Source organism: Amblyomma americanum, chromosome 8 (genome assembly GCF_052857255.1).
Source record: "Amblyomma americanum isolate KBUSLIRL-KWMA chromosome 8, ASM5285725v1, whole genome shotgun sequence".
Lineage (NCBI taxonomy): Eukaryota > Metazoa > Arthropoda > Arachnida > Ixodida > Ixodidae > Amblyomma > Amblyomma americanum.
In genome coordinates this window covers 64,419,331-64,445,912 of record NC_135504.1, presented here as the reverse complement: position 1 = coordinate 64,445,912, position 26,582 = coordinate 64,419,331, and the positions used below count along the sequence as shown (strand labels likewise).

Genomic DNA, 26,582 nt, shown 5'->3' with positions numbered 1-26,582 from the left:
CAGGATGGTTCAGCAGCAGCTGCACGCTTTGCACGTTCTAAGCAACGTTTTGTTTGCTTTGTCTACCTGCTCACACGAGGAGCAAATGAACCAGGCGGCAAAAGCTCTATTGCAAAGCGTATTTAATTTCAGCAGTTGAGAAACGCACTGCGCCCGGAAGGGTTTCCGATGCCCCGTTGAAGAGACGAGGCCACCGCATAGAGTGCCAGTGTGAGTGAAACGACCCTATCTTCAGTTTATCGCCGCCAACTGAAGAGCCTCTAAGACGGAACTTGGGAAGTTGTCAGGTGCACCGACGGTTAATCAGACGCACATAAGGTCGAGCGGAAGAACTCAGTCTCACCAGCTCACTGAAGGAAACATCGGTAGGCGGACTGAGCTGGAAGCACAACAACCAAACATAACAAGCAAGCAAGCAAAAGAAAGGTAAGTGTATTGGGTGCGCTAGCAGTTCGGTTTTCACTTTTGTTCCGCTGTTCAGATACAGTGTTCCCGGATGGCAGTTGTTTGGATAGCGATAATGGGTTAGTGTCCAAATATGCGGAATTGGTCATTCTCTCCATTCATAGATCCGTGGGAGTCATCCCACCACTCCTCGCGCAGTGGTGCAGCAGTCACTGTCCTTCTATGGCAGGTGCTGCAATGGGTGGGACTTGGGTTGCTTGGGTTGGGTTGCAATCTAGGTTGCTCTTCCCGACCGGCCTCTTACGATTAGTTGAGCTGCCGCCTGACGCAGTGGGCTCGCCTGCCCACCACTGGGTGGGCAAGTGAGCAGCCGGCCCCAAAACAGGCTTCAGAGGAGCACACAACGACTAAATGCGGGTAATGGTCACTATACGTGCTAGCGCACTGAAAATGACTGTTCAGTGAATTGTCATTCGTATCGTTGAAAAGCGATGGCCCGTATCGGTCCGCTTTGCATGCCAGTGAGCTGCGATCAGTTAAGAAAAACTCAGAAAAACAAAGACAAAGGACATGGAAAGAAGGCTCAATTTTTCATAGACGTTTATAATACGAACTTATATGAATCGAAACGCAGCTATCCCCAAGGAATAGCAACAAGCAACAAATGTCAACCCCCAAGAGTCTCGATGCTGCTGACTGCGTCGTGTTCGGTGTGCTCACCGCCCTGGGTTACCTGGTCGGCATCTACTTCGCCGTGGTACGTCGAAGGTCCCAGGTATGGTTTACCCCCTTCGAAGAGATACCTCAGTTTGTAGCGTTAATGCCTTCAAAAGCGAAATAAAAAAAGCGATGTAACAAAAACCTTCATGGCACTTAAGCTCCGCCTTAAGGGTATGACGTGATAGCGTTAACGGTTCTCTTCAGCGGCTTGAGGCACTCTTTGCCTATCACTTCGCCTAGCTTCTGTCCGCATGCCCATATATACAGAATAGGACATTTTCTACTTTACATTCATATATCGCGAGGAGTCCTGAGGCCACTCGTGGCGCAGTAGCCCAATGGTTAAGCGATGCGCCACTGATCCAGCAGATGGCTGTTTTAAACATAGCCACCTGTAGAACTTGTGAGACCCAGTACAATTCAGAAGTTCACAAGTACAATACTAAATGCTGCCAGAGTTGTACAACATAATGTAGACTACCTTAGTAAAAGTTTGCATAAACACTGCCTATAACCCACAAGTGGAATAAATCCGAAATACAAAAAAGTCTGACGTACGTTTTTTGTTCCATCGTTTTTAACCTGCTCATTTTTTTACGCTCTTGGGCCTGTTCTCTTGCACGATTGATCACACATCTGTGAAGTTAGGAGGACATTAAGGTCTACGCACAACTATAGCTAGAATTCTTGGCCAAATATAACAACCACTATTTTAATAACCTGGCTCTATTTTTAGATGAGGCGAATAACTCACTTTCAGCACCTATTATTTCAAAAGTCCACAACCAAACTGCTTGAACAATTTAACGTAATTTCTATTCTTTTTGGGTGATGACTTCTGGTGCTCAAAAAGCAGGTGATTTTACTGCCCTAAATATTTATTTATTGGTAACTAAGCCGCCGCGGTGGCTCAGTGGTTATGGCACTCGGCTGCTGACCCGAAAGACGCCGGTCCGATCCTGGCTGCGACGGTCCGGCGAAATGCTATAGGACCGTGTACTGTGCGATGTCTACGTTAAATATCCCCGGGTGGTCGAAATTATTCGAAGCCCTTCACTACTACGTCCCGTACAGCCTGAGTCGCTACGGATCGTTAAATCTCCATAACCAAACCATCACTGGTAACTGCGTTTCTCACAGTATGTCTCAGTGCAGCCGCATTCGCTGTTCATACTCTCTTTTCTGGTCTGCGTCGCTGATTCTTTGAGTTTATAGTACCTTTTTGTGCTTCCGTAGTGCATCTAAATGTGCCGGAATATATCTACAAAGCAGCCCAGGAGGGACACTTGACCTCTTGGATACACTGATAATTCCTGCATTTCTCAACTTTAAAGCATGTAATTCCATCATCGACAACTGTTAGAACAGCTACCGCGCTTGTAAATATTGTCTATGGTCAACTGACCCATCTCATTTAATTGTGCGCCAAATAGACATTTTTGTCGCGAAAAACGCGAGCTAAAAGAAACGGCTATATTAAGTGCACTGGCTCCATGATAAAGCTATACAACCAACAGCACAGCATTTCTTCACGAGAAATAACGCAAGTTGGCATAAAGATGCGGACATTAACCAAAAGTGATTGCTGCAGCATTGGGCCTGATCGCGCTTTTCTGCCGGAGTTTGTGAAAGCAGAAAAGATAGCGTGTAAACCCTGACATATATCTCTTGAAAGCTTACCAATGAACAAATAGTTTTGGAGCGAGAGCTCCACCACACCATGTTTCGCCCAGGTCATCGGGTGTTTCCGTTTGACCTTCAGCAGGAGGAGCGCCGGAGGTGCGGCTGTGACGTCAGACCACGTGACTCGCCGCAGCCGCCGCGCCGCTGCTCCAACCGCGGTGCGCCGACCGCCGCTTCCCCAGATGTGGTCATGTGATTATGCATGTGACTTAGCGTTCGCTTAAGGAGGCGACGCCCCTTTCGCATGTAGTTTCGCCATGGATGGGAGCGCGGCTGAAAGTGTGCTTCAAGCGTCTAACCAAGCGTAGCCAAGTGTAATGGAGCTTTCGCTCTGTTTAACTAGGTTTAGATGAGTTAAACCACTGCCACTTTTGTCACGCGCGATGCAAAGTGTTACCCTACACTAAGTTGTGTTGACCAAGCAGAGTAGCCCTTCCGCTGTTTCCTCAACCTTCTCTTGCACCATAACAACCGAATCATCGTGAGCACCAGAACAGTTCAGTGCAGAAATAAAAAAAGGCGCGGCCCGAATGCAGGTGGCGTCAGGTGACCGAGTCAGCCCCGAGATGGAAGCGTTCCTGGGCGGCCGCAGCCTCCCGGCGTACGCGCTCACCGTCTCTGTCCTGGCGTCCGCGGTTAACGGATTGGCTGTGGTGGCCTTTATAGGCCATTACTACGGCCACGGCTTCCACATCTTGTGGTGGATGGCGGTAGCGCCGGTGTCCGTGTTGGTGACGTCCATGACGCTGGTGCCGCTTCTGTACAAGCTACGTGTAGCGTCCATCTTCCAGGTGAGCATCTGGTGCATTTCGAATTCAGAAGAATGCACGCACAGGCTGGCTCAAACGTCTTCGGGCATAGGTGTCAGCTGTTGATCCATGCATGGGGGAGAAATTCCATTAGCGTGGTGCCCAAGGATCTCGGGCTTTTGCTTAGGTTTTTTTTATTATGAAACGCACATAATTTGCACTATTCAATCGTTTCTTTACATTTTGTTTTCTTTTTGCTCATTCTACCCTGCTCGTTGCAAGCTCTACTTCACTAACGTTTCGGACTGCGCTTTTAATATAAGCAGACACAAGAGCCGAAACCTATTCGGCATTTAAAACGCGGCTAATGCTTTTGCCATCGCATAATTCGAGTTTTGACATTTTGACGGCATCGAATATATTCTCTTCATGGCAGATTCTCATGCAGTTGGGGTCCGTTTTTCGCTGTTAAATTACCTTGAGGCTTATAAACGAGGCAATCTGTACAGCTGTATTCACTCCTGCACTCAAAGAAGAAGTCCTGTAAATATGGGGCCGCCTTCACAGCTGAAGAAATGTGCATTTTACCCTTTCAAACTTTCAAATATGGATGTATTTTTTTGCTTCTTTTTTCATCAATTCCAGTACCTACGGCTGCGTTTCGACAACAAAGTCGGCATCACAGCCTGCATCATCTACTTCATTTTTAGTGTAAGTAATTTTAGCAAAGCTTGTTCGCGGTCTTTTAAAACGGTGCGGTTTATGACCCCCGTTTGCATTGGGTAGCTTATCTAAGACAACAGCGGTAAGGCATGGTAAGGTTACCTTACCCACTGGGCCGATTAGTATCATTTCGACACAGAATGAACTCGGCGCTTGCTGAAGTATTTCGTGCACACTTATCTTTTTTTAATGTAATAGGATTGAAAGGTCATCGGGAAAAATATGCAATATGGATCTTAAAATGCGCTCACTGACTGAGTGAAAGTTACGTCAGCACAGCGGATAATTCCAATTGCTTGGAGTGAAGTGATGCGACGCCACCAGAACTTGAAGTAATATCTCTTCCGGTAAAAGCACCTACAGCTTCTAATGCCATGGCAGTGCCAATACAAAAGATAATTTGGTGTCCCAGTGAATTTTATAATATGTACCAAACACAACTGCGTCAGGCTGAGTGAGATCTTGAATTAATTTTCAATATATAAATAAAGCAATATGATAACGCTACCAAAGCGAGTTATTGTACAATGGAAGTTCAATAACCACCACCTTTCACAACAGCTGGCCATCCCGGTGTGAAAGATGAATACTTTCGCATGTAATGTGGCATTTTGTCTTGTCACTATATGCATCGCAATCTTATGCCTCAAGAGGGAAGTTCTATTTCTTTGCAATTGTCATTTACCGAACGCAGCAAACCCTCGGCGCAGTTGGGATCTACAGCGCAGCAATAGGAGTCTCAACGAGTATGTATTTTTCGGCTTATGTTCGCACTATGTGAAGCAAGCAGTAACAACTTTTCCCACCTCGTACCAACGTAAATCAGCATGAATGGATAAGCATAAAAGGAGAGAGCGAAAGGGATCTCTTCTTTGGCCTTATGCCATCGCGCTGTTTCGTAACCATGCTCGAAAACCAACTCACCCATCAGAAAATTTGGTGAGAGACGTAAGCTCAGCCTTAAGGCTATGACCCGATAGCCTAATGGGTTACTCGCCATATAGGTAGACCTGGTCATTTTCTACGTTCATAGATCATTGGGAGTCCTCATACTCTTCCTGGCGTAGTGGTGCAGTGGTGCAGCGGATAAGCGATTCGCCACTGCCCTGCGATAGCAGGTGCTCCCAGCGGTGGGCCTTGTGCGGCCCAGGTTACTCTTATCGAGCGACCAATCATTAATTTAACTGCCACCTGCTGCGATGGACAGTTGACTCGCTATCCGGTGGGCAGGTCGTGATGGCGTCGCAAAGTCACGTGACACGCCTCCTTGGTTGCTCTCTGGTGGCCACCTGCCAGATCTATATACACATAATCCAGCGAAAAGTGAATCTCGGCACGGTCAGTTGAAGAGAAAAAACGTAGACCAACGTTTGAAATATTTCAAGCAGTTTATTAATTCAATTTAATATATTCTCGTTTATTAAATTCAATATATATATATATATATATATATATATATATATATATATATATATATATATATATATATATATATATATATATATATATATATATATATATATATATATATATATATAAGGCAACTGAAATGAGGGGCTCGTTTGACAAACTGATGATGATGATGATGATTAATTTTTTATGGCGCAAGGGCGTCTGTGGCCAAAGAGCGCCATGGCACAAGGTATTTTTCGATTACTCAAGGTGGGGTGAAAGACCCATTTTCCAAGCATTTCAGCCCTTACTAGCCGAGCAACAGGCCAGGGGAAAGCTTGTAACCATTGTATAACCGGTGGGTACCCGGCGGCACTGGGAACCCCGCACCTACCGCATGCGAGGCGGATTCAACCACTCGGCCACCGCTATATGAACATATATATATATATATATATATATATATATATATATATATATATATATATATATATATATATATATATATATATATATATATATATATATATATCTTGGGAAGCGCAATCTGGGTCGTAGCAGCAGCTGCCACAGAAGAGCAGTGGCGTATCAACCTCACCGCTCCACCACTGAGCCAGGAATGGTATAGGAAGACTCTCAGGGATCTATAAATGTAAAAAATGACCAATTCCTCTTACATAAATATTAACCAGTTATCGCTATCCGAAGAACAGCCATTCGTGAACACTGGATCTGAACACCGGAACCGAAATGAAATCCGAACTGCTAGCGCGCCTAATTCGCATTTGGCTATATAACTATGCAAATCGACCATAATTTATCTCTATTTGTCTGTAGGAACCTCTTCTTTGAACGTGTTACTAGCGCGAAGGTTTCAGGCATCCGTCACGCTATTGCTAGCGGGCTCCTCTTCCTGTACGCGTGTGGTACTGTTTTGCTTATGTCACGCACATGAGCCAGAAAAACCGCTTCATCAAGCAAGGAATCTCTGCCTTCCTGTGCACGAAATATTTCTGTAAATAGAGCCAGCGTGCACAGTATTCGCAGCAACCCTCGGTGCGCGTACACCGCCTATTCGATCTTTTTTAGCTCTGACAGCCCCTGCGTTTTTTGTGCACGTGCTACACTGAAGCCGTTTACAAAACCGCTCGCTGCAGCCGCCCTGTTATTGCCACTTGTGGTGAGATGAGTTATTTTAAGCGCCGTTAAATCAAGGGTGCCAAGTGCGATCCACTGAAAAATGAAATATAAAGCCTACGCAAAGAGACAAAAAGGCATAGCAACAGCACCGTGTAGCCGCTCTCTTTCACAGAGCAGCAGTGCACAAAAACAACGCATTACAGAGCTGGGAGAGCTCTGCTGTTGGGCGCAGCTGTTGGGCACCCGTTCCCGGGTTGAGAGGTGTGCGTCACCATCCGCACAACCACGGGCACAACCGAGAGTAGAAGGCGAGGATGAACGTGGAGGAGGAAGGTATGATGGTAGCCTGAAAGCAGGTCCGCGGCGAAGACCTCCGGCACCAGAGTAGCGCGCGCCGTCGTCTGCTCGCCGATGACGTCATCGATAAGGAATGCGGCATAGAGAAAGGAAAGAACTCGGAAGATGCGGTTACGCGTGGAGGAAGGAAAACTCAGGAGGGGCCCTCGCCATCCGAGCTGCATGCCAAAAAATGTGCCGGAAGTCACGTTCTTTCGCAAGGACTACTGGGAGTATTTGGCCGCCGGCGCAGCCAATAGCAACGCTGGGCGCAGCGGCGTCGTCTGCTTCGATGTCTGCGCGCATGCGCAAGCGGGCAGAGACGACGGCGAAGGGAGGGGACGCAGGGGGGAGCCGGCTTCAAAAAATGTGACGTAGCCACCTCTCTTCTCTTTTTTCCTTCCTCCATGCGGTTAATTACGTCAGATTTATTGAAGCCAGCTCCCTCCTGCGCCCCCCTACTTGGCCGCCGTCTCAGCTCACTTGCGCATGCGCAAAAGATAATGCAGCAGACGATGCCGCTGCGCCCAGCATTACTATTGGCTGCGCCGGCGGCCAAATACTCCCAGTAGTCCCTGCGAAAGCGAGTGACTTCCGGCACACTTCCTGGCGCGCAGCTCGGATAACGAGAGCGCCTTTCCTGAGTTCTCCTTCCTCCATTTTATGCGGCAAGCGCGTCGCTATGTGTTACAGTTGTTGCCGCTGGTCCCTCATAGATGGTGCCACAGTAGCGAGCGCCGCCGTTCGTTCGCGCGAGGCTCATTGGCGGCGGATCGCTCTCCAAGCCGAAACACAGAGCCACTTCCATTCTGTAACGCGTGTTCCATATGCCCATATGTGGTTGCTTACGGTTCAAATAACGCAACAAGTGCTCTCAAGAATCGCATTACCAAGAAGTTTAATCATGGGAAAACTTTTGACGCTCTTATTTCCTTCTCGATCGGGGGAGAAGAGGATCACTTGACAAAGGTGTTATTTGTCTTAGCTTCAAAGCTCGCTTCGTATGAAGGCTTTTTCTGTGCACACCTAGCGGGCAATGTGAGTTTTTAAGTCTCTGGCACTGCTCATCATGCAACAAAACAGTTTCACACAGTGAAAAAGACGGCTGGGATTAAAGCATTTATACTCATTCGTTTGTTGCATTGCCAACAAACACAACTCTCTCGGATGCTGGGAACAGTAATATAGCTGTTTCTAGTAAGAGTGCGATACGCTGACAAGTGACTTCTTCCTTTCACGCAAGTAATATGTTTCATCTCTGAATCGACGAAGGGAGGGTGGTAATACCTTGCGAATTCTGTAAATCGCATTTCTTAAAACAGTGGGCTACACAGCATGCGTTTCCGCATACTCATGTCAACCTAATTTATCTTGTCTGCTCATCATAGTTTTCCCGCATTAACTCCTGCCAGACAAAGACTAAGCTACATCATGGTCCAGGAGTGACAATTTTCTTCACTCCTCCAAAGCATGTTACAGTTCCTCAGCCGTCGTGGCCGTTTTTCAACAGTTGTAAACTTGCCTGTGCAAGATATATGTTATTGCTTCAAATTTGATATCTGACTTGTTTTATTTGGGCATACAAACACTATTTAGAAGCAACATAATTTTTAATAAAACAAAAATGCTTTAGAAGGGGTTAACAGTTCACAGCCGCCAGGCAGTGCAAAGACCAGCAAATCGAGGGGAAACTCCTAGATGAGCATCATGCTAAGATAAATGACAGAAGCGAACAGCCACCCAAAGCAAGGAGCATAGGGGATGTCTTTTTTCTTTAATTTGTAGTTTTTTATCAATGGGAGATTAATAAAAGCAGAAGAAAAAGCAACCACATGCCGCCCGGTGGGATACGAGCCCACTTCCAAAATTAAAAAAGCAGAAGAAAAATCAACCACCTTTTTCCTTCACCTGTATCCGTCATGCTAAGGCGTTTCTCTAAAATAAACAAGGAGCTGCACATGCAACGTGGAGGCAACAAGAGAAATCGTGCAGTTACAACGAAGATTTGCTGCATGAGCAAAATTCGGGCAGGCGTTCTTCCAAACACAATGATACTGATCAAGCCGGAGACAAAGTTGATCGTAATCCAGGGTACAGCAGAGAATGCGCACCATGAGTAAACCAAACGGTTTCTTTTCTCAGAGCGCAGATATTCGCCGGCCGTTCCTTGTTTTATTCGTAGTCGTTGGCGTTGTTGGCATATCCAGTTGTCCAAGTAGCAAAGCGAAACGCCACCTGTACGAAAGCTCTCACGTGAAGATCCCAGAGGGCGGGGAGCATCGTGACACGCCATCTGTCACGCCACTACGCGTCAGCGAAGTCTGCGTAACACGTCACCTGACAGGTCAAAGGGGACCATGTCGCTCTGCTTCTAACTGCCACCTGAAAGGTCACAGGTCACCCCGTGACCTTTAAGGTGGCAGTTAGTAGCAGAGCGACACGCCTCCTGCCACGGCGAAAGCGGAGGAAAAACACAGCTGGAAGATGGCTTCCACGGGAAGATCCCGAAGGGTGGCAAAACTAAATACCTGAAGAGCCACGCTCAAACATAGCATAACTGAGAGTCGTAATCTGGTGTCAATTTTTTTTATTTGCACAGGCTGTAGAAACGAAGACGCTTTAATCCACATGCTGTGTACGCGACAAATAATTTTCAATCCGCAGACATGGTTTCTTTTCGAGAGGCGTCTAACCCGCTCGATATTAGACAATAGTTTTAGCTGGCCGTGCCCTAGCGTCCCTAAACCGAACGCGTAAACAGTAGCGCCATCTAGTGACAAGACGTCAAAGCACATCAACGCTCAGTTGAAGAAAATTTCATCCGTGATTAGTGATAACTAGGGTGAGTGCATTGTGAGCCTTTTTTTTTGTTCCAAGAAGAAAAACTATCCAAACCAAAGAAGATGTAAGAACTGACTAAAAGCTAGAAAACTGCTTCGCCAGGTGTCGTTGCTATGAGGAAAACCCACTGCATTTAGTTAGGCCCAGGAGCTTGAAAATCACCAAATTATCTGAAAAAAGGGGCTAGTTATCGCTTATACCGCTGCGGGTGGGCAAGAGTAGGCGAAATAAAAGCGAACCGCTACCATTTGAGCGAGCTATTGCGTCGGAGAATCCAGCGGCGACATGTATTTATTCCGAAGCGGGCGAGCAGGGCGCAGCCAACTTGTCAACTCTAACGTACGCAAGCCACGCAAGCGCCGCAATGCAAATTCCGCTGGCTAGCGTACGCACGCAAGATGCAAGGCTTGCGCTTGCGTTCTGCGCATTCGCACTACCGTACCCGCAAACTCCTTGCGTACGCTAAGCCGTTGCGTACGCACAACTAAAACTGCCTATTATGGTGACTCCCGAGAACAGAGGGTAGAATTTGCGTCAAGCGGCGCTGCTCCGGCAAAGGTCCCGTTGGGGCTGTGGATCACAGCGTCCCGCCGCCAATGGGCCTCGACTCGGGCGAACGGCCAGCGCGTCGTCAACGTGCGCTACTCTGGCGCCATCTGTGGCGCCATTTATGGCGCCAGAGTAGCGCCACAGATGCGGAGAGGTGAGGTCATCGGGCGAGCAGACGATGGCGCGAGCCACTTAAGTGCAGTGGGTAGCCGCGGCGCAGCCTGCCTTCGCACTACCGCCGTAATCTCCTCCTATGCTTTCCTCGTCGCGCTCTCTTCGTTATCGCCGTCTTCCATCCTGCGCTGTGCTCCACGCTCGGTTACGACGAGGCACGCCACTCAACTCGGGAACTCTCGCGTAAGAGCTGTGCTTAAGGATAATTGCATTGCGACGGTTGCATTCAAATATTATAATTCGCCTTCTTTCAGTTAGGATTTAACTTCGTACTTGCGCGCGCGCTACAGTGATAGTCTGTTCTTTTATTTACCAAGTCACTGAAAATCTTGAGAATCCGAGCTAGTAAGATTGATAGAAAACACAGACAAATAAGTCGCAAGCCGTTGCTCGCAAGAACGGCACCGAACTCACTCAAATATGCCTAACGCAGACCCGTACAAGCTACCCAATCGACATTGACTATCCTCTGGATGTTCTGGGGACATTCAGGATGTCCAGAGGACGTCCAAGGGAGGTTAACTGCCCATTGGGTAGTATTGTTCCTCTCGATATGACAGCCATGTTGTTGAGTATGCAGCGTATACTTAAAATCGGCATCCTATTGTCGCCCACAGTACCCAACTAATATTTACTATTTCTCGGTCACTGGCTCTTCCCTTTCTTTATTTCAGTGTTTGCACTGCCGCTCATGTACTCGAACATCGCCATTGGTCTCGCAGGGACAGTTTACACGGCTTTGGTAACAGCGCATCTCCTTTTTTCAAATCCTTAGGTTCAATTATGTAGAAAGTGGTGAGAATTGGATACACTTCTGTTTTGTTCTACAGTGCATCCCAGCATTTTACAGTCTGTACCTGAAAATTAATGCATTACTGTGTTCGTCGGTGAGAGCCATTGTGAAATATAGTCCTGGCCGCTCAGAATCCTTTTTTTTTTGCACGCTTAAAATGCTGATTGTCCTTAGTGCGGCAGCGTACGATAGATTATTTATAAACAGTGTTCAAAACCTGGGCGCTAATAACTTGGCAGCATGGTCCAGACTGCGAATTTCACATTGTTTCGGCCTCGCTGTCGCCATAAATAAGCAGCATCGCTCAATTACCTTCAGTTCATAGCAACCTATTGCATCTTATTGTGGCCAGCAATCTAAAGTAACTCTAAAACGTCCAAGGTGGCAGATACCGAAATCAAAGAGTGCTAGAATGGCATTAGCCCCATTTCGGTAATCTTTTTCAGATTTTTTATCTGTAAGTGCAACCACCGTATCAGCACAGGACTCCAGAAATATTTTGCTTTTGCCTCACAGGGAGGACTACGAGGCGTCGTTTGGGCTGACTGCGTACAAGCTGCGGTGATGTTCGCGTCGCCCATAGTAATAATTGGAAAAGTGATCTACGACTCAAGCAGTGCCAGTCCGCCATTGCGGCCACTCAGCAACTTCAACTTGACAGAGTACATGTTCCGGTAAGACTAGAAGGTGCCTTCTTTAGGAAGAGTTTCATCCGGCTGCATTAATCCATAACCGCGAGTAGTGGTAGCGGCTTTTAAAGCGTACACCTTTGCAGAGCGAAACAAGAGGAAGTTAAAAGGGTGAAAAGCAGAGGCTCTGGTCGGCTAGGCCGTGCGTATCAATGCTTGTGGGCACGCCGTTTACAGAATCAGAGCAATGGGTGAAGATGCAGCTCGAGCACTGCACAAGCACTGTACTGGATACGTTAAGCATGAAGCGTGTTCCCATCAGTCTGCTTTAGGAGTAAACTAACTCCATACTCTACATAAAAGTACGAAACAGCAGGTAAGAAAAGCAGGCGGCAAGGAAAGAGGATTTCAAAGGCGATGCTAGTGTTGACGCCTCTTCAGCAGATGCACAACATTTCTCTTCACTCTGTAGAGTTGATTCCCAGAAGCGTGGAGAAGATGACGCCTTCAAGCTTGGCTAAATCAGCAGTCGCTAATGAATCGGCAACTGCTGATTAATCTTGTTCTTAGGCGTGGCCTGGCAAGCACCCTAAAGTCGATCCAAGGATCATTCGGAGCTACATTCTGCGCAAAGAAGGAACACAAACGAGATGCACGATAAAAGGGTTTTGGTACAGGCCAGTTGGTTCGACATAACAGGGAAAAAAAACAGCGTTCTGCCTTCGCGCTGCTCTTCTCAGCATGTATGGCAAGCATTCGTTTTAACTGACAGCGGAACGTCCAATGTACAAAGAATATATTCGGTGAATACTTTGGTATCGGCTACAGCCGGGGGCAAATCAAGAATGAAGCGGTTTTGCCTCGTCATAGGACCCCCTTCCAGCCAATGGCGTCGGCCGATTCTGATGACCCTGCTAGCGTAACGAAGTAGAGAGCTGCGCGACAATGCAGACAGGGGACTATCCCCGACCACTGAGGGATCCAGGTGACTATCCCCTTTCATCTGCCACTCAATGAATTGTCTCCGTTAGCAGGGTCATGAGAATCGGCCGACGCCATTGGCTGGAAGGGTGTCCTACGACGAGGAAATGCCGCTGCATTCTTGAGTTGTATCAAACTATGGTTTGGTTGCTTCATTTTTGGATTCAGAGTTGAGAGTACTGTACTTGCATGGAGCACATTATTTTTTCCTTTATCAAAGTGGCTCCACATCCAGCCAGCCTAGTCGCACAGCACTCATGACGCGTGCTCTCTACTCGTCTTTTCTTGAATCTGCAGGACAAATTTCGACCTAGCGAATGAGGAAAACGTATGGAGTATCCTGGCGGGAGCTCTGCCTTTCATTCTTGTGCGCACGGGGTTTGACCAGATGGCGGTGCAGCGATTCATTGCGGCGAGAACAGTGCGACAGGCAAAATGGCATGTATCCTTTCTTTGACATCTTTTTTGTTTGATAAGTAAAGTGCTTAAAGTGACACAGAGCACAAATTTGAGTTTGCTTGCATCGGTAGTGTACCCCGTTCGAACTATGAAGAGGACAGTGCCACCGAAAAAGGAGATTTTATAAGCGATAAGACAAAAAAAAATCAGCGACTATTAAAATAATTTCTGATGCGAAAGTTTAGTGCAGTTCTTTACGTGTTTTAATTTTGCGCGCTCTTCTTCGAAGCTAGAACAACGGCATGGGTGCTAACGTCCTTCGTATATTGGTGATTTTCCCGAACTATATGCGGAGCCGCAATCTAGCCAAGATGGCAACCGTAAAGAGGACTTCATCTGTGATCTGCCTGGGTGCATTAACAAGTTTGCTTTACTGCACAATTCAGTCACGTTTTCTTTTTTTCTTTTTACTGAAGGCGAGCGCCCAGTTAAGTACACTTTATATTAGTCGGTGTAAAACCATGAACCTCCTCTGCACGAGGAGGTTCGGAGGATACGGGTCGGCGTTACCCTAACTCCAGCTGTGACACGACAGTGACCGCATTTCAAAGATTTATATCCCCGCCCCGGGTGTCCAGTCTGCAAGAACAGAGACTGTGGGGCGGATATCCACCACTTGTTGTGGGACTGCCCGGCGCTGAAGCCGACGAGAATTCGGGACCTGGCGTCAGTGGGACTCTCACCGGACAATCCGGATTCATATACTGCATGGACACAGGGTTCATATCATTGTTCATTTCTTGATTTCATCAGATCAGCTCAATTTTTTTCATTTATTTAAGCATCTTACTCATCTTTCACTTCATAGTTTTTTATGCCCTGAGACAATAAACATCGCTTCAAAAAAATAAAACTATGAACCGATAATAAACTGAAGGTCGTCGACCTCTGTCTGGAAACGTCCGCCAAGCAATTAAGCGAAACTACAAACGATCGTCATCTCCCTACAAGACGTTTTTAGAGACGTCAAGATAAGCAACGCCGAGAGTTCCTACACGGAGCGAAAGTCTGAAAAATGCAAGCACGTCTCAGGTTTGCGGATTGTTAAGATAAGCAGGGCTTCGCGAAAGCACTGCAAAACGCTGAAAGCTAGAATTATTCGCGATGGTTTCGCTTCAGCAAGCTTAATCCCGGTAACATTTTTGAGTGGGCATCATTTCATTCCAGAACTCAACATTCGTGTATGCACACAAGTGAGCCATACCCAACAATTCTGGACAAAAGCATTTTTGAGTGGGAACCGTGTATGGACGCAATTTTTTCGCATAATGTAAGATTTCACATGTCGACACCGAGATTTAATAGCGGATCTCAGAGGCTACACTACACCGCCATTTCTTTCACAGCGGTGACAACCTGTCATTTTTGGATGGACGCCATCAGTTTCAATCGGCTGGCGGGAAGGTTTCTAAATTCAATTTGCTCAGTGATAAGTGCGTGTTTTTCTACCGGCCCAGCGTCAACGTCACCCAGAAAGACCCAAAGAGCGAGTTTCTACTGAGAGCCATATATGTGCGGAGTAATTGTCGTGTCCTTTCGAACAAGATCTTCGCGCCATTCGTGATTCTTTATTGCTCCAGGATATCCGTCGCCGGAGCATCCAGCTTCGCATTCTTCATACTCCTTGACGCATTTGGAGCTCTAGCACTGATCTACTGGTACAGGGACTGCGACCCGCTGCTGGCCGGTGCCATAAGAAGCCACGACCAGGTAATCGCCATTCGTCACTCTATTTAGCGTTGCCATGTTGTTTTAGCAGATGGCGCCAGGTTGACCAGCGTTGGCCAGTGTACGTATAACACTGGATTAGAGATGGCAAAAATATGCCAATATAGACAGATTTTTTAAAATGACATAGCCTATTTTGGCACTGGGGGAACTGTGGCTAACATGGCCCGTGATAGCCATGATTCTAAGATGACACAGCCAGCACTCGCAAGAAGTGGGGCAATTCTGGCTAACCTGGCCCATGATAGCCAAAATTTCATGACGGTACAGCCAATACTGGGGATGCGACAGACAACCAAGGCCATCATTGACAGCGTCAGTGACAGGTTCAGCCAATATCAGATACTCATTGGGAACTCCGGGCCTATTTAGGGCCATGGTTTTCCGACCGATTTCTAATATCCGTCCGCTGTTATGTGCTACTTGAGTTGTGCGCAGTAACATGCGGCGAGAAGTTTGAATGAAACATACCATCCCTAAACTGACAAGTGAAAAGGAATGGCAGGATACCAATTTTGAAGGTCTAGCTATGCAACCGTGTTATAAGTGCAACCTCCTCAGTGCAGAGCAAGAAAAACACAAGCAATGCAACAGTCTGCAGGAGTGCTACCTCGTCAGCGCTTTCATAGTACGCTTCTTGTCCCACTTCGCCACTTAGCGCTTAATGGTTACATCTCAGCAGCAACGAACTGTATTGCGTGCTGACAACGCTTGAGTACGCACACGACAATAATCAATGAAACTTTGCCACTTTAGTGCTTCGTGCACCACAATTGAGGCTTGGACCTCCGTGCACGTCCCTCTCCTGCTGAAATCCACACCCTGAGATTAAGTCCTATTTTCGGAATTTGATCGCCGTCGCTTCTTGTCACGTATTGAACCGAATGAACTGGACACATCCAATTTGAAACATTCGCATACTTTCGTAATGGAGCCAGTGCCAAACACGCATTAAATTTCTTGTTCTGAATATCAGGTTTTTTTCATTTCTTTGAGCTGAGGCCAAAAAAAAAAACGAAACTTTTTTTTGTGCATAACGTAGCCTAGAACGTAAGAAATCCGGCATGCAAGTACGAAAACCCATGCCACATTCTCAGCCCCGTACAAATATTGGCGCTTGAGTAGGCGCATTTCTGTAGGTAACAAGAAATCCTTTGCTAAAAAAAGGCATGAAGTGCTGGAGCCTACAGGCCTCTGCCCTTGCACATGGAGGACTGTGACCGGTATTGCAAGGCACATTTTGGGGATATTGAAATTTTCGACACACCCGGTGCAGGCGAAGCTTTACAAGACTATCAAATAAAAAAGACAATCCAGTTCATCAGCGACTTATTTGCTTGGGTATGTGATAAAGAGTTTGAATATTTCATCGAAAAGCTTCTGCCAGCAAGTCACATCAATGCACACTTTCATTCCGTTTATGCTTGCTTGTCTGTCCAAGCTCAGTCTATTTTTTCCTGAGCTGTTCTTTCCTGGGGCATTCTCTACACGAGCGGTGACCGCCAATGCTAAGAGGCTTTAATCTGCCAGTTATGTATTGGCAACCTTCCTGATTTTCGTGTTCAACAGATTGTTCCCTACTTTGTACGAGAGCGCCTCTCCGACGTGACAGCTCTTCGTGGCTTGTTCCTGGCAGGACTCCTTGGCGCTTCCACGAGGTAAGGTTCTTGAACAGAGCTACTTCCTACACACTGGGATCCCGACACTATACTCCGTTTCATACATCAGGTGCAACGCTGTGAAAGGTACTGAAGTAGTCCAGACTGAAAATAACGGGAGGCGTGTTACTGCGCGCTTGTTCTGTGTCCGAGTGGTCTATGGCACGAGAAAGCGACAGCGAGTCGTCAGCAATAACAGTGCATATAATCAAGATCATGACAAATGTTTCCTGCAATAGGCCTGCAGGCGAAGCATTCACTATGTGTCGCTCACCACAAATAACGCACTACTTTTTGGTCGCGGATGAAGGCAGCGCAAACAAGAGCGCTGGCTTTGACTGCGTTGCACACGATGTTTGAAACGGAGCATAGGGCCGCTGCACTGGGATCCCGATACTGGGACCTTCCTATATAAGGAATTCTTCAACCAATCGATTGACTGACAAGCAGAAACAAGTGCACGGGTAAATTGCGAGCTGCAACTATTCCTTAACTTGATAGTTATGAGCAAAAGTATGGTCGTAAGGCTGTGTATAATTTGCATTGCTTATCCGGGCTCCTGATCTCCTTATATATAGTCGTCTGTCTCTTTGCTCCACATCGCCACAAATCAAAAACCTACTTTTTTCTTTTCCCCTGCCCCAGTGCAAAGTAGCACCCAGGCCAGCTACTTTTTTTTATTTTCCGGGCTGTGAGGGATCCGCACGCAATATGTCCCATATCCCACAATTCTGGACAATAGCATTTTTGAACGGGAACCAGTTTATGAACGTGGTTTTTTCACATATTGTAAAATTTGACTATAACAATCAATATAACCGCAGATTTCCCGTCGGTGGCTTGCATGTTTCTGCTATTAACGTTTCTCCTGTCGTCAAAAGTGTCCCCCACTTGTTTTCTATGACCTCTTCTCGATGCGAGTGATGGAAACACTTTAAAAGAAAGATTTTGCTACGTATCAGAAGAATCGACCATTACCTCCCATAATTCCATAACAATACCTTGCAACATTACAACATTCAAAATTTCTGTCGAAGAATGTTGAACATGTCCGGCATACCCAACGAAGGCCATATCTCTGCTACCAGTGGTATCATGGGAAGCCGCTTCAGGTCAGTCACTGTGACTCATAAAAGTTCAATACAGCTGCAACTGCTTGTCCTTCGCAGTCCAAACCCATTGCCATAACATTTAGTTCTGCGAGGAGAATTTATTACTTCCTTAGAGACAAAATTTAAACAGACATCTGCCATACCCTTACAAAATTTCTTTAGATAGTCTATCGACTGTCCATAGACTTGTGTTTATAAAGCCTACAGACTCTCTATGGACCTCCTTCACCCCAAGACGTCACGAAGATGCGGTGGCGCTGATGTTAGCAGCGACTTTCGCATGGTAGGCAAAACAGGTTCCGCTTGCCCGTGCCTACCGCAGCTACCGCAGCTACCGGCGGCTGCTTCAAGCCTGTGCACTACAGAAGCAGCATATATTGACCAGCTGCGTCACTGCTGGATCCGCGTAGTAGCATAAAAAATATTAAATTAGCCTCGATAGGTTTCTCGCGCATAAATGCCGCATTCGGAAACTGGCTAACAGGCATTGGGCCACGGTAGTAAAGCGCGAAGTCTGGGATTCGATAGGCACTGCCACTCAATGCACTTAATAGCATGCAAGTTACTGCGTTCATTCACCTGAACTTCAGGATAGTAGGCTAATAATTGCTCAAGGAAAAAAAAGACATATGCAGCTGCACACGTACTTATCACCTTGAGCCAGAGTGCACGGGGCGCCGACAGGTTCACTCGCCCCCAAGGAATGCGTTTTTTTGTTAATAGCACACCATGTTTTAATGGCGCGTTTTATGACATTTAATATTTACTTGAAACTGTTTCTTGATATGTCGTCGTAATTATTTCATTCGAGTAGAAAGAAGTCTGGTAAGTTGTGTCAATCTTGCGCGGTCGCGTTGGTGTGCTTAGAATAGCGTACCTTAAGTATGCTAAACGCCATATGCTTTTTCATTGCATCATGCACGTGTCATGTTTCATGAGGTAGTACATGATCGCGAAGCTTGTTTGGAAAGAAGCAGCCGCAGGCGTGCTACTAACAGACACGTGGCGAGATTGAGAGGGGACGCGGCAATGAAAAGTGTTTTCGTTATTCATGCATGCGATATGTAACTAAACTTGGTGCAAATATCAAATTCCTACGCTAGTTTCAGTAATTCCTTTTATTTATAGCTATACCTGGTGCAGTTCTGGGTAATTATAATTAACACCGTCGTCAATTCCCCCCAAGGTCTCAAATAACTGAGTAGATAGTGCGCAGTTTTTTTATGCCAGCATGTACATAAAGCCCTGTTCTGTACGATGACGCGATTAGTTCTTTTTCTATATGATCAGTACTTATGCATGCATAGTTACATGAAAACGTTTCTTACAAGAAATAACTAACACAGTACTGCACGTGTAGGGAAAAAAATCGAGAGGTTTATTACGCTTCTCAACGTCTCAGGAATAGTTTGCGACAAATGGAATCATTTGATTTTCATGCGAATTACGAAGGTGAGTGATCCAGTCGCAGAAAATGTGAGAGGTCACAAAACGAACCTTAAAGTTTATGGCATCTTCGCTTTCGCTTTCGTCAAAGAAATGCGGCACTGCAATCAAAGAAATTGCCTCACAATTTTTGACGACCACACTTCTAAAAAGCGTAATTTATAAATTTGTACTCAATATTTTGCTATAATTTTTCGTCACGAAACTAGACTTCAAGGCTAAGAAAGAAATAATTCTAGAAATCAAAAATTTTCACCAAATCGACCTGCTTAACAAGAGGACAAGTCGGCCTGGCTGGTGCGTGGTCATGCGGCTGAAAACAGCGCTAAGCGAGACAGAGGAGATCAGGGACACGACGCTGTCCCCACTTTTCGCACAGCGCGACACGTACATATGTCAGCAGACGATGAGCGCACGTCTGCTCCGACGAAACAAGTCCAGCACTTCCCCTCACTATTTTCCCGAAGTAAAATCATTCCGGCTAGTGCAGAGTGTCAAAACTTGTTTTATTCAATGCCTGGCGCATAAATAAACGGCAGGAACGCTTTCTACATGTTTACTACTAACCATATATACAATACAGTGGCAAACTATTTCTCTTTATAGGCCGCACGTGGCGAACGCGAGCTCGTGTACTTCAACAAATTACTAAGTTGGAAGCATCGACCATTGCTATGATTCGCAGAAACTGGAAACGCGCCTACAAGCCTTGAAAACCCGCGCTCAACACCTATCCGCGACGCCACTCCCCGACCTTTTGCCTACCACGAGCTCGCTAGCGACTGCAGCGCCACCTCGTTTGTTTACAAACATGCAGGAGGTCCATAGACAAACCCTTGAGAAACGTCTATAGGGGATACAAATCATATATACAGTATAGGCAATTTAGGTATATATGTTCATACACTTTTTCTAGACTTTTGTCTACAGACAGTCTATAGACTTGAATAGACAAAAGTAATAGCTATAGGAAGACAATAGAGTCTATAAGAAGTCTATGAGCTGTCTATAGACCATTTTTTTTTAAGGGATACCGAGCCTTCCTCCAGGCTAACCGCTTCCTCGCGAAAAATGTACCAGTTTTCTGCTGAATTTTACTAACTTTCCGGCTGGCGTGACTGGGCGTAATAGAAGATGCCTGCTCATTTACTATGCATAACCTGCCTGATGATTACATTGATAGAAGTCTGTCTGCATGGACACCGGAAAATATTGTTACTTGTTCTCGCTCAATCTTGGGGACAGAGATGTTTTAAAAGCAGTACCTATGCTAAAATATTATAACAATAAAAGAAAACAATACGTATTAGTAGTAGCAGCGTAGGCAATTTCCGCAAAAAGAACAGAGACCAACATTTTATACATGGCCTAACATCTGCTTTTCCTGACTTCGCCTCTTTGTCCATTCGTCGTTCTATTTCTTTCTGCTTTATTCCCGTTTTTCCTCTGCTTCCCACACTCTTTCTTTAATTGACTTTCAGCTGGCAGTTGTCAGCTTGGCAGTTACGGTGTGAGCAGCATCTCTCCTTTTATTGTTATCTCTGATACCACTCAATCAGGGCAGCGTTCCGTGGCGATAACCACTGTTCGCCTTCCTCTTCCTTGCCAGCACTGTCTCCTCCGTGGTCAACTCCCACGCGGCCATTTTCTACATCGACGTGGTATCACCGTTCGTGAAGATAAGCGAGCGGAGGGCAGTCGTCGTGATGAGACTCCTAGGTACTGTGCACACTTCTTTGTACGGGCTCCATATATACATTACCTTGGTGCCTTCCATGAGGCACGCCAGTGAACTACCACATTTTTACTCTTGGCGCAAAATGTGACATATATAGCTACGTTACAAAGGCCTTTATTTGACTTTCGTTTCGGTTGCTGAATAAATGCCTAAGTAATAAAAGCATGCGAAAAGTGTTATCACTACGGTATGTTGTAGAGAAAGCGATGCCGGAGTAAACGCTTTCAAAATTGCGTTACCGTCACACGTTATAATCAAAAATTCATGTTCGTCTGATGCCTAATAAAAACATAAATAGAAGGCAAATTTATTACTCACAATTCACAAATAAACAACTTTTTTTATTAGGGGAATTGGGTGGGGTTTTTTACTTTCCCAGTTTACGTAGGCACGGCTACTGGTGTCTCTTATTTGCCTCGTAGAAACGCAGGATATTAGGTTGTATTTTTTCTACAGCTTGATTGCAAGTATTTCTTATTTCTCCAAAGACTGTCGGTGGCTTGCGATCCGCTCTCTTCGACGCTTGCAACGGGCTACAATCATGCACTGCCGCGAAAGAATAGTGAGCATAAGGACATTGAACCCTGGGTAGATGTATATACGCGCGTCTTACCCTTGAATTCAGGGGAAAATGCAGGTTACAGATGATTAGGTGTTAATACTAAGTCTTCTGATTACGCCTGCCATGAAGCGATAGGAACCAAAAGGGAATGTCAGCCTCAGGATTCGAAGTACAAGAGAAGAGGCCAACGTCATTGAACGAAGGCCCAGAAACTACAGAGGGCCCTTAACTACTTATGTGCTGTGAATGCGAATTCTTTTGTCAAAGATGGCTACTAGCTAACTATATTTGTTCACTGATAGTACTAGTTCGTAAGCAGTAGTAATATCTGAAAGGCCTTTCCGGTGAAGGCCTTTAGGTCAAATGCGTTAAGGTAAGGCCTTTGGGAAGACAACACAACATGCGCGTACATATAAAGCGTCGCTTTAAGTGAGCCACCAGGTTACTTCCGCTTTAGCTAACGTCACTTCCGGTCTTATGATATCACTGCCGGTGCCGGGGATTATGGTGACGTAATACTGAATTGTGGCCAGGGTTCGAAACCCACTTGGGAAGAAATTTATGTTTCTTTCTTTCCTGGTTATGTATGCATTGCTGGTAACGTCATGAGGTCACGTGGGAGTTTCGGACCGTCTGTTGTGGACGGTCGGTCAACGCCGGATTTTCTCACTGATGAGCCATGTAATGATTTCGCATTAAAAAGAGCGTTGGCGAGCAAAGAACGCAGAAATTTCTGAGACGATGCTTAACAGAGAGCTAAAGGCGACAGTTAAACTTTTCCTTCATCATCATCATCGTCATCATCATGAAGGATGATGTAGGGAAAGGCGACAGTTCCACTTTTCCTTGCTTTTGTTTAATTGGGAGTAGTTCTCCGAGTCTGCAGGAGACGCATTCAAAATGGGACCAGTTCTATCTGACATCAACTGTGAGCCATTTTAAAAACTACTCCTTGAATTGGCGCCCAACTGTTCACAGTTGACGCAACGATCCGAAAGGTATTCAGCTCAGTTCCCCTGAATGAACTAAGAAATATATTTTGACGCACACCTTTGTGCAGCGTAGCGTGTTCAGTAACATTGTAGCGACAATACTCAAGCACAGGCTTTCGACGTTTGGCAACAGTTAGAATTTAAAACGCGAAACTCGCTGAAAGGAACACAGTCCTTCTGAACTCGCCATTTCACCTAACATGGTGACAACATAAAAGACAATGCTCTCCAGGTTCAGTTCCAAGGCACAGCAAGAAAACGATGCGATTCTTCTTGCAAATGCGGTCATTTACTTATGTCAAGAGAAAATATTTGAGATGAATTTTTTTTCTTTTCAGCGTTTGCAAGCGGCACCATAATGACAATTTTTGCTATCGCTGTACCTTACATGGGCTCCGCAGCAATGGTGCGCATCACATCTCATGATTCAGGCATTTTTATTTACTGCCATTCACTCGCCCAGTGTTGAAAAACGTTAGAAACTCTTGTGTATTGTTCCCAGATATTCATGGCCCTGTACACAGCCGCTTCTGGCCTGTTCGCCGGTCTCGTCCTCTTGGGTATCTCATCGCCATGGGTAAACGCAAAAGTAGGCCTCCTTCGCTATTTTTGTCTCCGTTACTCCAAATCGAGACATGGCATCTCGGCCAGCAGCGGATAATGGTGGCTTAAAAAACGCTTGTGCGATCTCGATCAATCTGGCAAACAGCAGTAAGAGCGATGACAGTGGTCACTGAAGAAATTGCAGTCTGCCGCGCCATCGAGAATAAGCGTATGAAGTCTCTTGCAAAAATTTCTTTAGATTGGTTTTGGTTTATGGGATTTAACGTCCCCAAAGCGACTCAGGCTATGAGAGACGCCGTAGTGAAGGGTTCCGGAAATATCGACCACCTGGGGTTCTTTAACGTGCACTGACATCGCACAGTACCCGGGCCTCTAGAACTTTGCCTCCATCGAAATTCGACCGCCGCGGCCGGGATCGAACCCGCATCTTTCGGGCCAGCAAAAATTTCTTTAGAGAGTTTCTAGTCTAAATGAAGGCATAGCGACGAAAGACGGGACTGAGAAAGAGACAAACACAGCGCTGTATGTGCAGTGCCGTAAAAATGTTGTCTATAAGATAGAGCTATCCTGTGGGCGATTTTATATCGGCAAAACAGGGCGCTGCCTCAATTATCGCCTAAGTGAGCATAAACGCTCCCTAAAACCACCCCCATTGGCTGTCCTGTAAATGCTCTCCTTTTTACGGCCGTACTAGAATACTGTACAAACATAAGGACCAACGTACGCGGGAAATCGTGGAAGCTCTTTTAATTCACCGGGGACTTGACAACTGCGTCAGCAAACCTTCCGTCGCGCTAACACAAAAGGAAATTGACTACCTTAACTGTTAAGTTCGCTTGTGTAGGTTGTGAATGTGTGCTTTTTTGTTGTGTGGTTTTTTGACAATCGTCTCTGATGCTGTTCTTCCGTTGATTGTGCTCCTTTTCGCCTATTTATTGCGTGCGAGCAATAAAGCCTTTCAGTCGTAAGTCAGCGCTGTGTTTGTCTCTTTCTCAGTCCCGTCTTTCGTGCGCTGTGCCTTCATTTAGTACCATGTACCGACTAGCCCAGACAAACACCTTATTTCAGTACGTTTCTAGTCTGTCTATACACTTTTGTCGATGAAGTCTACCGACTTGTTGTAGCCAAATCCTATAGTCTAGTCTACAGACAATACAAATAGACAGACTTGTGTAGTTGTTTTGCTCATAGGCTATGAATAAAAAAGAAAATATATAGCAAGGCAATGCAGTCGATTAACCCATCGTATACCGTACTGCACCGCAGGGTGCTGCATGGACATGCCTGCTGGTCTGCGCAGTCCAGCTGTGGCATGGCATCGGCAGTGGTTTGTCTGGCTTTGGCCGATCTCCAGTGATAACCGGAACGCTGGACCGATGCCCGCTGCCGGCCAATGGTACCAAGGGCACCGTCGGCATTGACGCCGCGGTAGGCGAGCCGCTGCAGCGCAGGTTCGTATCGTCCGGGTGCCCGTAGCAGACATCAACGTGACAGGAGCGTTCGCATGTTGGCAAAGGTTTTACACTATACGTGCACCTAGAATTAGCTTATCTTTGCACGCATGGCACGCATCATGAAGCACGAAAGTTGGCCGCGGGAAAATTCACGTTCAGTTATTTTCACGTCAGTACTACGTGGCTAATTGCCCCCAAGGGAATGCAGCGACAGCGAGCGACAAAGGCGCAATGCTGCCGCGAAACCACCGGGAGCGCCAGGGTTAAAAGCAAAAGTAATCCCATGAGCCAAGCCGGAGGTAGCACCGGCAAGGCTGCGGGTGTTTCGTGCACTCTTGGTCACTAGTGTCATACTGTACAGCAGGTGGCACGAAAAGTTCGAATCAAACAGGCTTTTAGAGGCGCCATAACACGGACAGCTGCTTTGCACGAAGCGACCTGCTAGCCGTCCCGCATAGCGACGCCGGGACAGTCAGCATCGTTCCTCGAGAAGAGTTGCGTCCACGACAGGCGAATGCAAAGCATATGGAGCAGCGTGAGGGTAGTGAATTGAAGATATTCAAGATGGTCCAAATTGAAACGGCTTGACGGCGCCCTATGGCACCCTATCTATTGCTCCCTATCTTGTACAAGAGGAACAATAAAATCAATATGTCCTTGTTGTTGCAGCGCTAAACGAACGAGGACGAAGGACAGAAAAAGGGCTCACCAACACCTGAAAAAAATTTATCGGGACAACTGCGATCCATACCAACGTGCCCAATTTTCTACCCTTTTGCAATCAATGTTTCTCTTTTTTTATTTACAGTCCGTACGTGTTCCCGCTGTACCTAGTGTCGTACTTCTGGATCGCCTTCTTTGGATTCCTGTTCACCATTGTGCTGGCAACAGCCTTGAGTCTAGCTACAGGCGAGTGTCCAAGGTGGATTTACGTTATTTGCACTGCAGGTGGCTAATGTCGCTGTAAATTAAACAAAAAGGTATTTCGAAACAGAGCAGAGGTGCTGAACAAGTGATTAATATATGGACGTTTTTGCACGCTGGCACAACTGGTGTGCACAGTGATAACAAAACCAAGATTTAAGAGTGGGAATAATAATGGATATATTTTATTAGAGTGATAGAGTTTAGCACTGGGAAAAGTAAGAGGATTAGGTCTGAGCTGCTAGGCATCATTTTTCTGCAGCAGTAGCCGTATAAGTGGCAATAAAAAAAATTAGCAATGGCTTAGCTCGGCTATGCCAGGATATACGTAGCGTGAACTACGCTGAGCCGCTGAGCATCAATTGCCGCTGAACAGCTATTTCGCTCTCCTTCTCCATGGCGATACCACACTGGCAAACGCCCCGCTATATGTATACCCCCACTGATACCTCTGCGCATGCGCACAAAACGAAAGGCGCTATCAAGCGGCTCCGGCGCAGCTTCAGACTTGGCTACTGCGCAATGGAGGCGCAAAGCGCCGACGCCAGTGCGTCTGCCGCGGCTATCACCGGCGAGGCGCGCGCGGCGGCGGCGGCTCCGGCGCGCCAGCTGCGCGCCGTGTGACGTCACTGCTCCTCGCGCATGCGCAGCACGGCTCTCCAGGAGCCACGCGGAACTGCTCATCCTCAGCCAGTGTAGCTCACGCTACAGTAATAGGCAGACAGCGAAAGGCCTGACTTGCTCCCGCAGTAAAGCAGCTGAATGGGCTAGTTGGTTTTGCATCTTGGTGAAAAAACAGCGCACAAGCAGACACAGACAGAAAGAAGGGG

General features: G+C 46.5%; 1 protein-coding gene across 2 annotated transcripts; it reads left to right on the top strand.

The window, feature by feature from the left end:
* Positions 1 to 25,799, top strand: LOC144101798 (sodium-coupled monocarboxylate transporter 2-like). 2 transcript variants are annotated; one of them, XM_077635015.1, is made up of 15 exons: positions 1 to 210; positions 1,040 to 1,180; positions 3,345 to 3,599; positions 4,203 to 4,268; positions 4,975 to 5,026; positions 11,387 to 11,454; positions 12,022 to 12,179; positions 13,413 to 13,553; positions 15,155 to 15,284; positions 16,872 to 16,960; positions 21,128 to 21,237; positions 23,149 to 23,216; positions 23,313 to 23,399; positions 24,641 to 24,825; positions 25,637 to 25,799. In XM_077635015.1, the coding sequence occupies exons 2-15, from the start codon at positions 1,070 to 1,072 to the stop codon at positions 25,782 to 25,784; spliced, it is 1,668 nt and encodes a 555-aa protein (XP_077491141.1). In that variant the 5' UTR covers positions 1 to 210; positions 1,040 to 1,069; the 3' UTR covers positions 25,785 to 25,799. The 2 variants fall into 2 exon arrangements, with proteins under 2 accessions (XP_077491141.1, XP_077491140.1); XM_077635014.1 differs by having other exon boundaries at positions 2 to 426.
* The last annotated feature ends 783 nt before the right edge of the window (positions 25,800 to 26,582 follow it).

Bases quoted from the DNA above. Each gene is read 5' to 3' on its own strand.
- LOC144101798 (XM_077635015.1), top strand. From the start codon at position 1,070: ATGTCAACCCCCAAGAGTCTCGATGCTGCTGACTGCGTCGTGTTCGGT. The intron at 12,180-13,412 runs GTAAGACTAGAA...TTGAATCTGCAG, and splicing joins TTGACAGAGTACATGTTCCG to GACAAATTTCGACCTAGCGA. The intron at 24,826-25,636 runs GTTCGTATCGTC...TTTTATTTACAG, and splicing joins GGCGAGCCGCTGCAGCGCAG to TCCGTACGTGTTCCCGCTGT.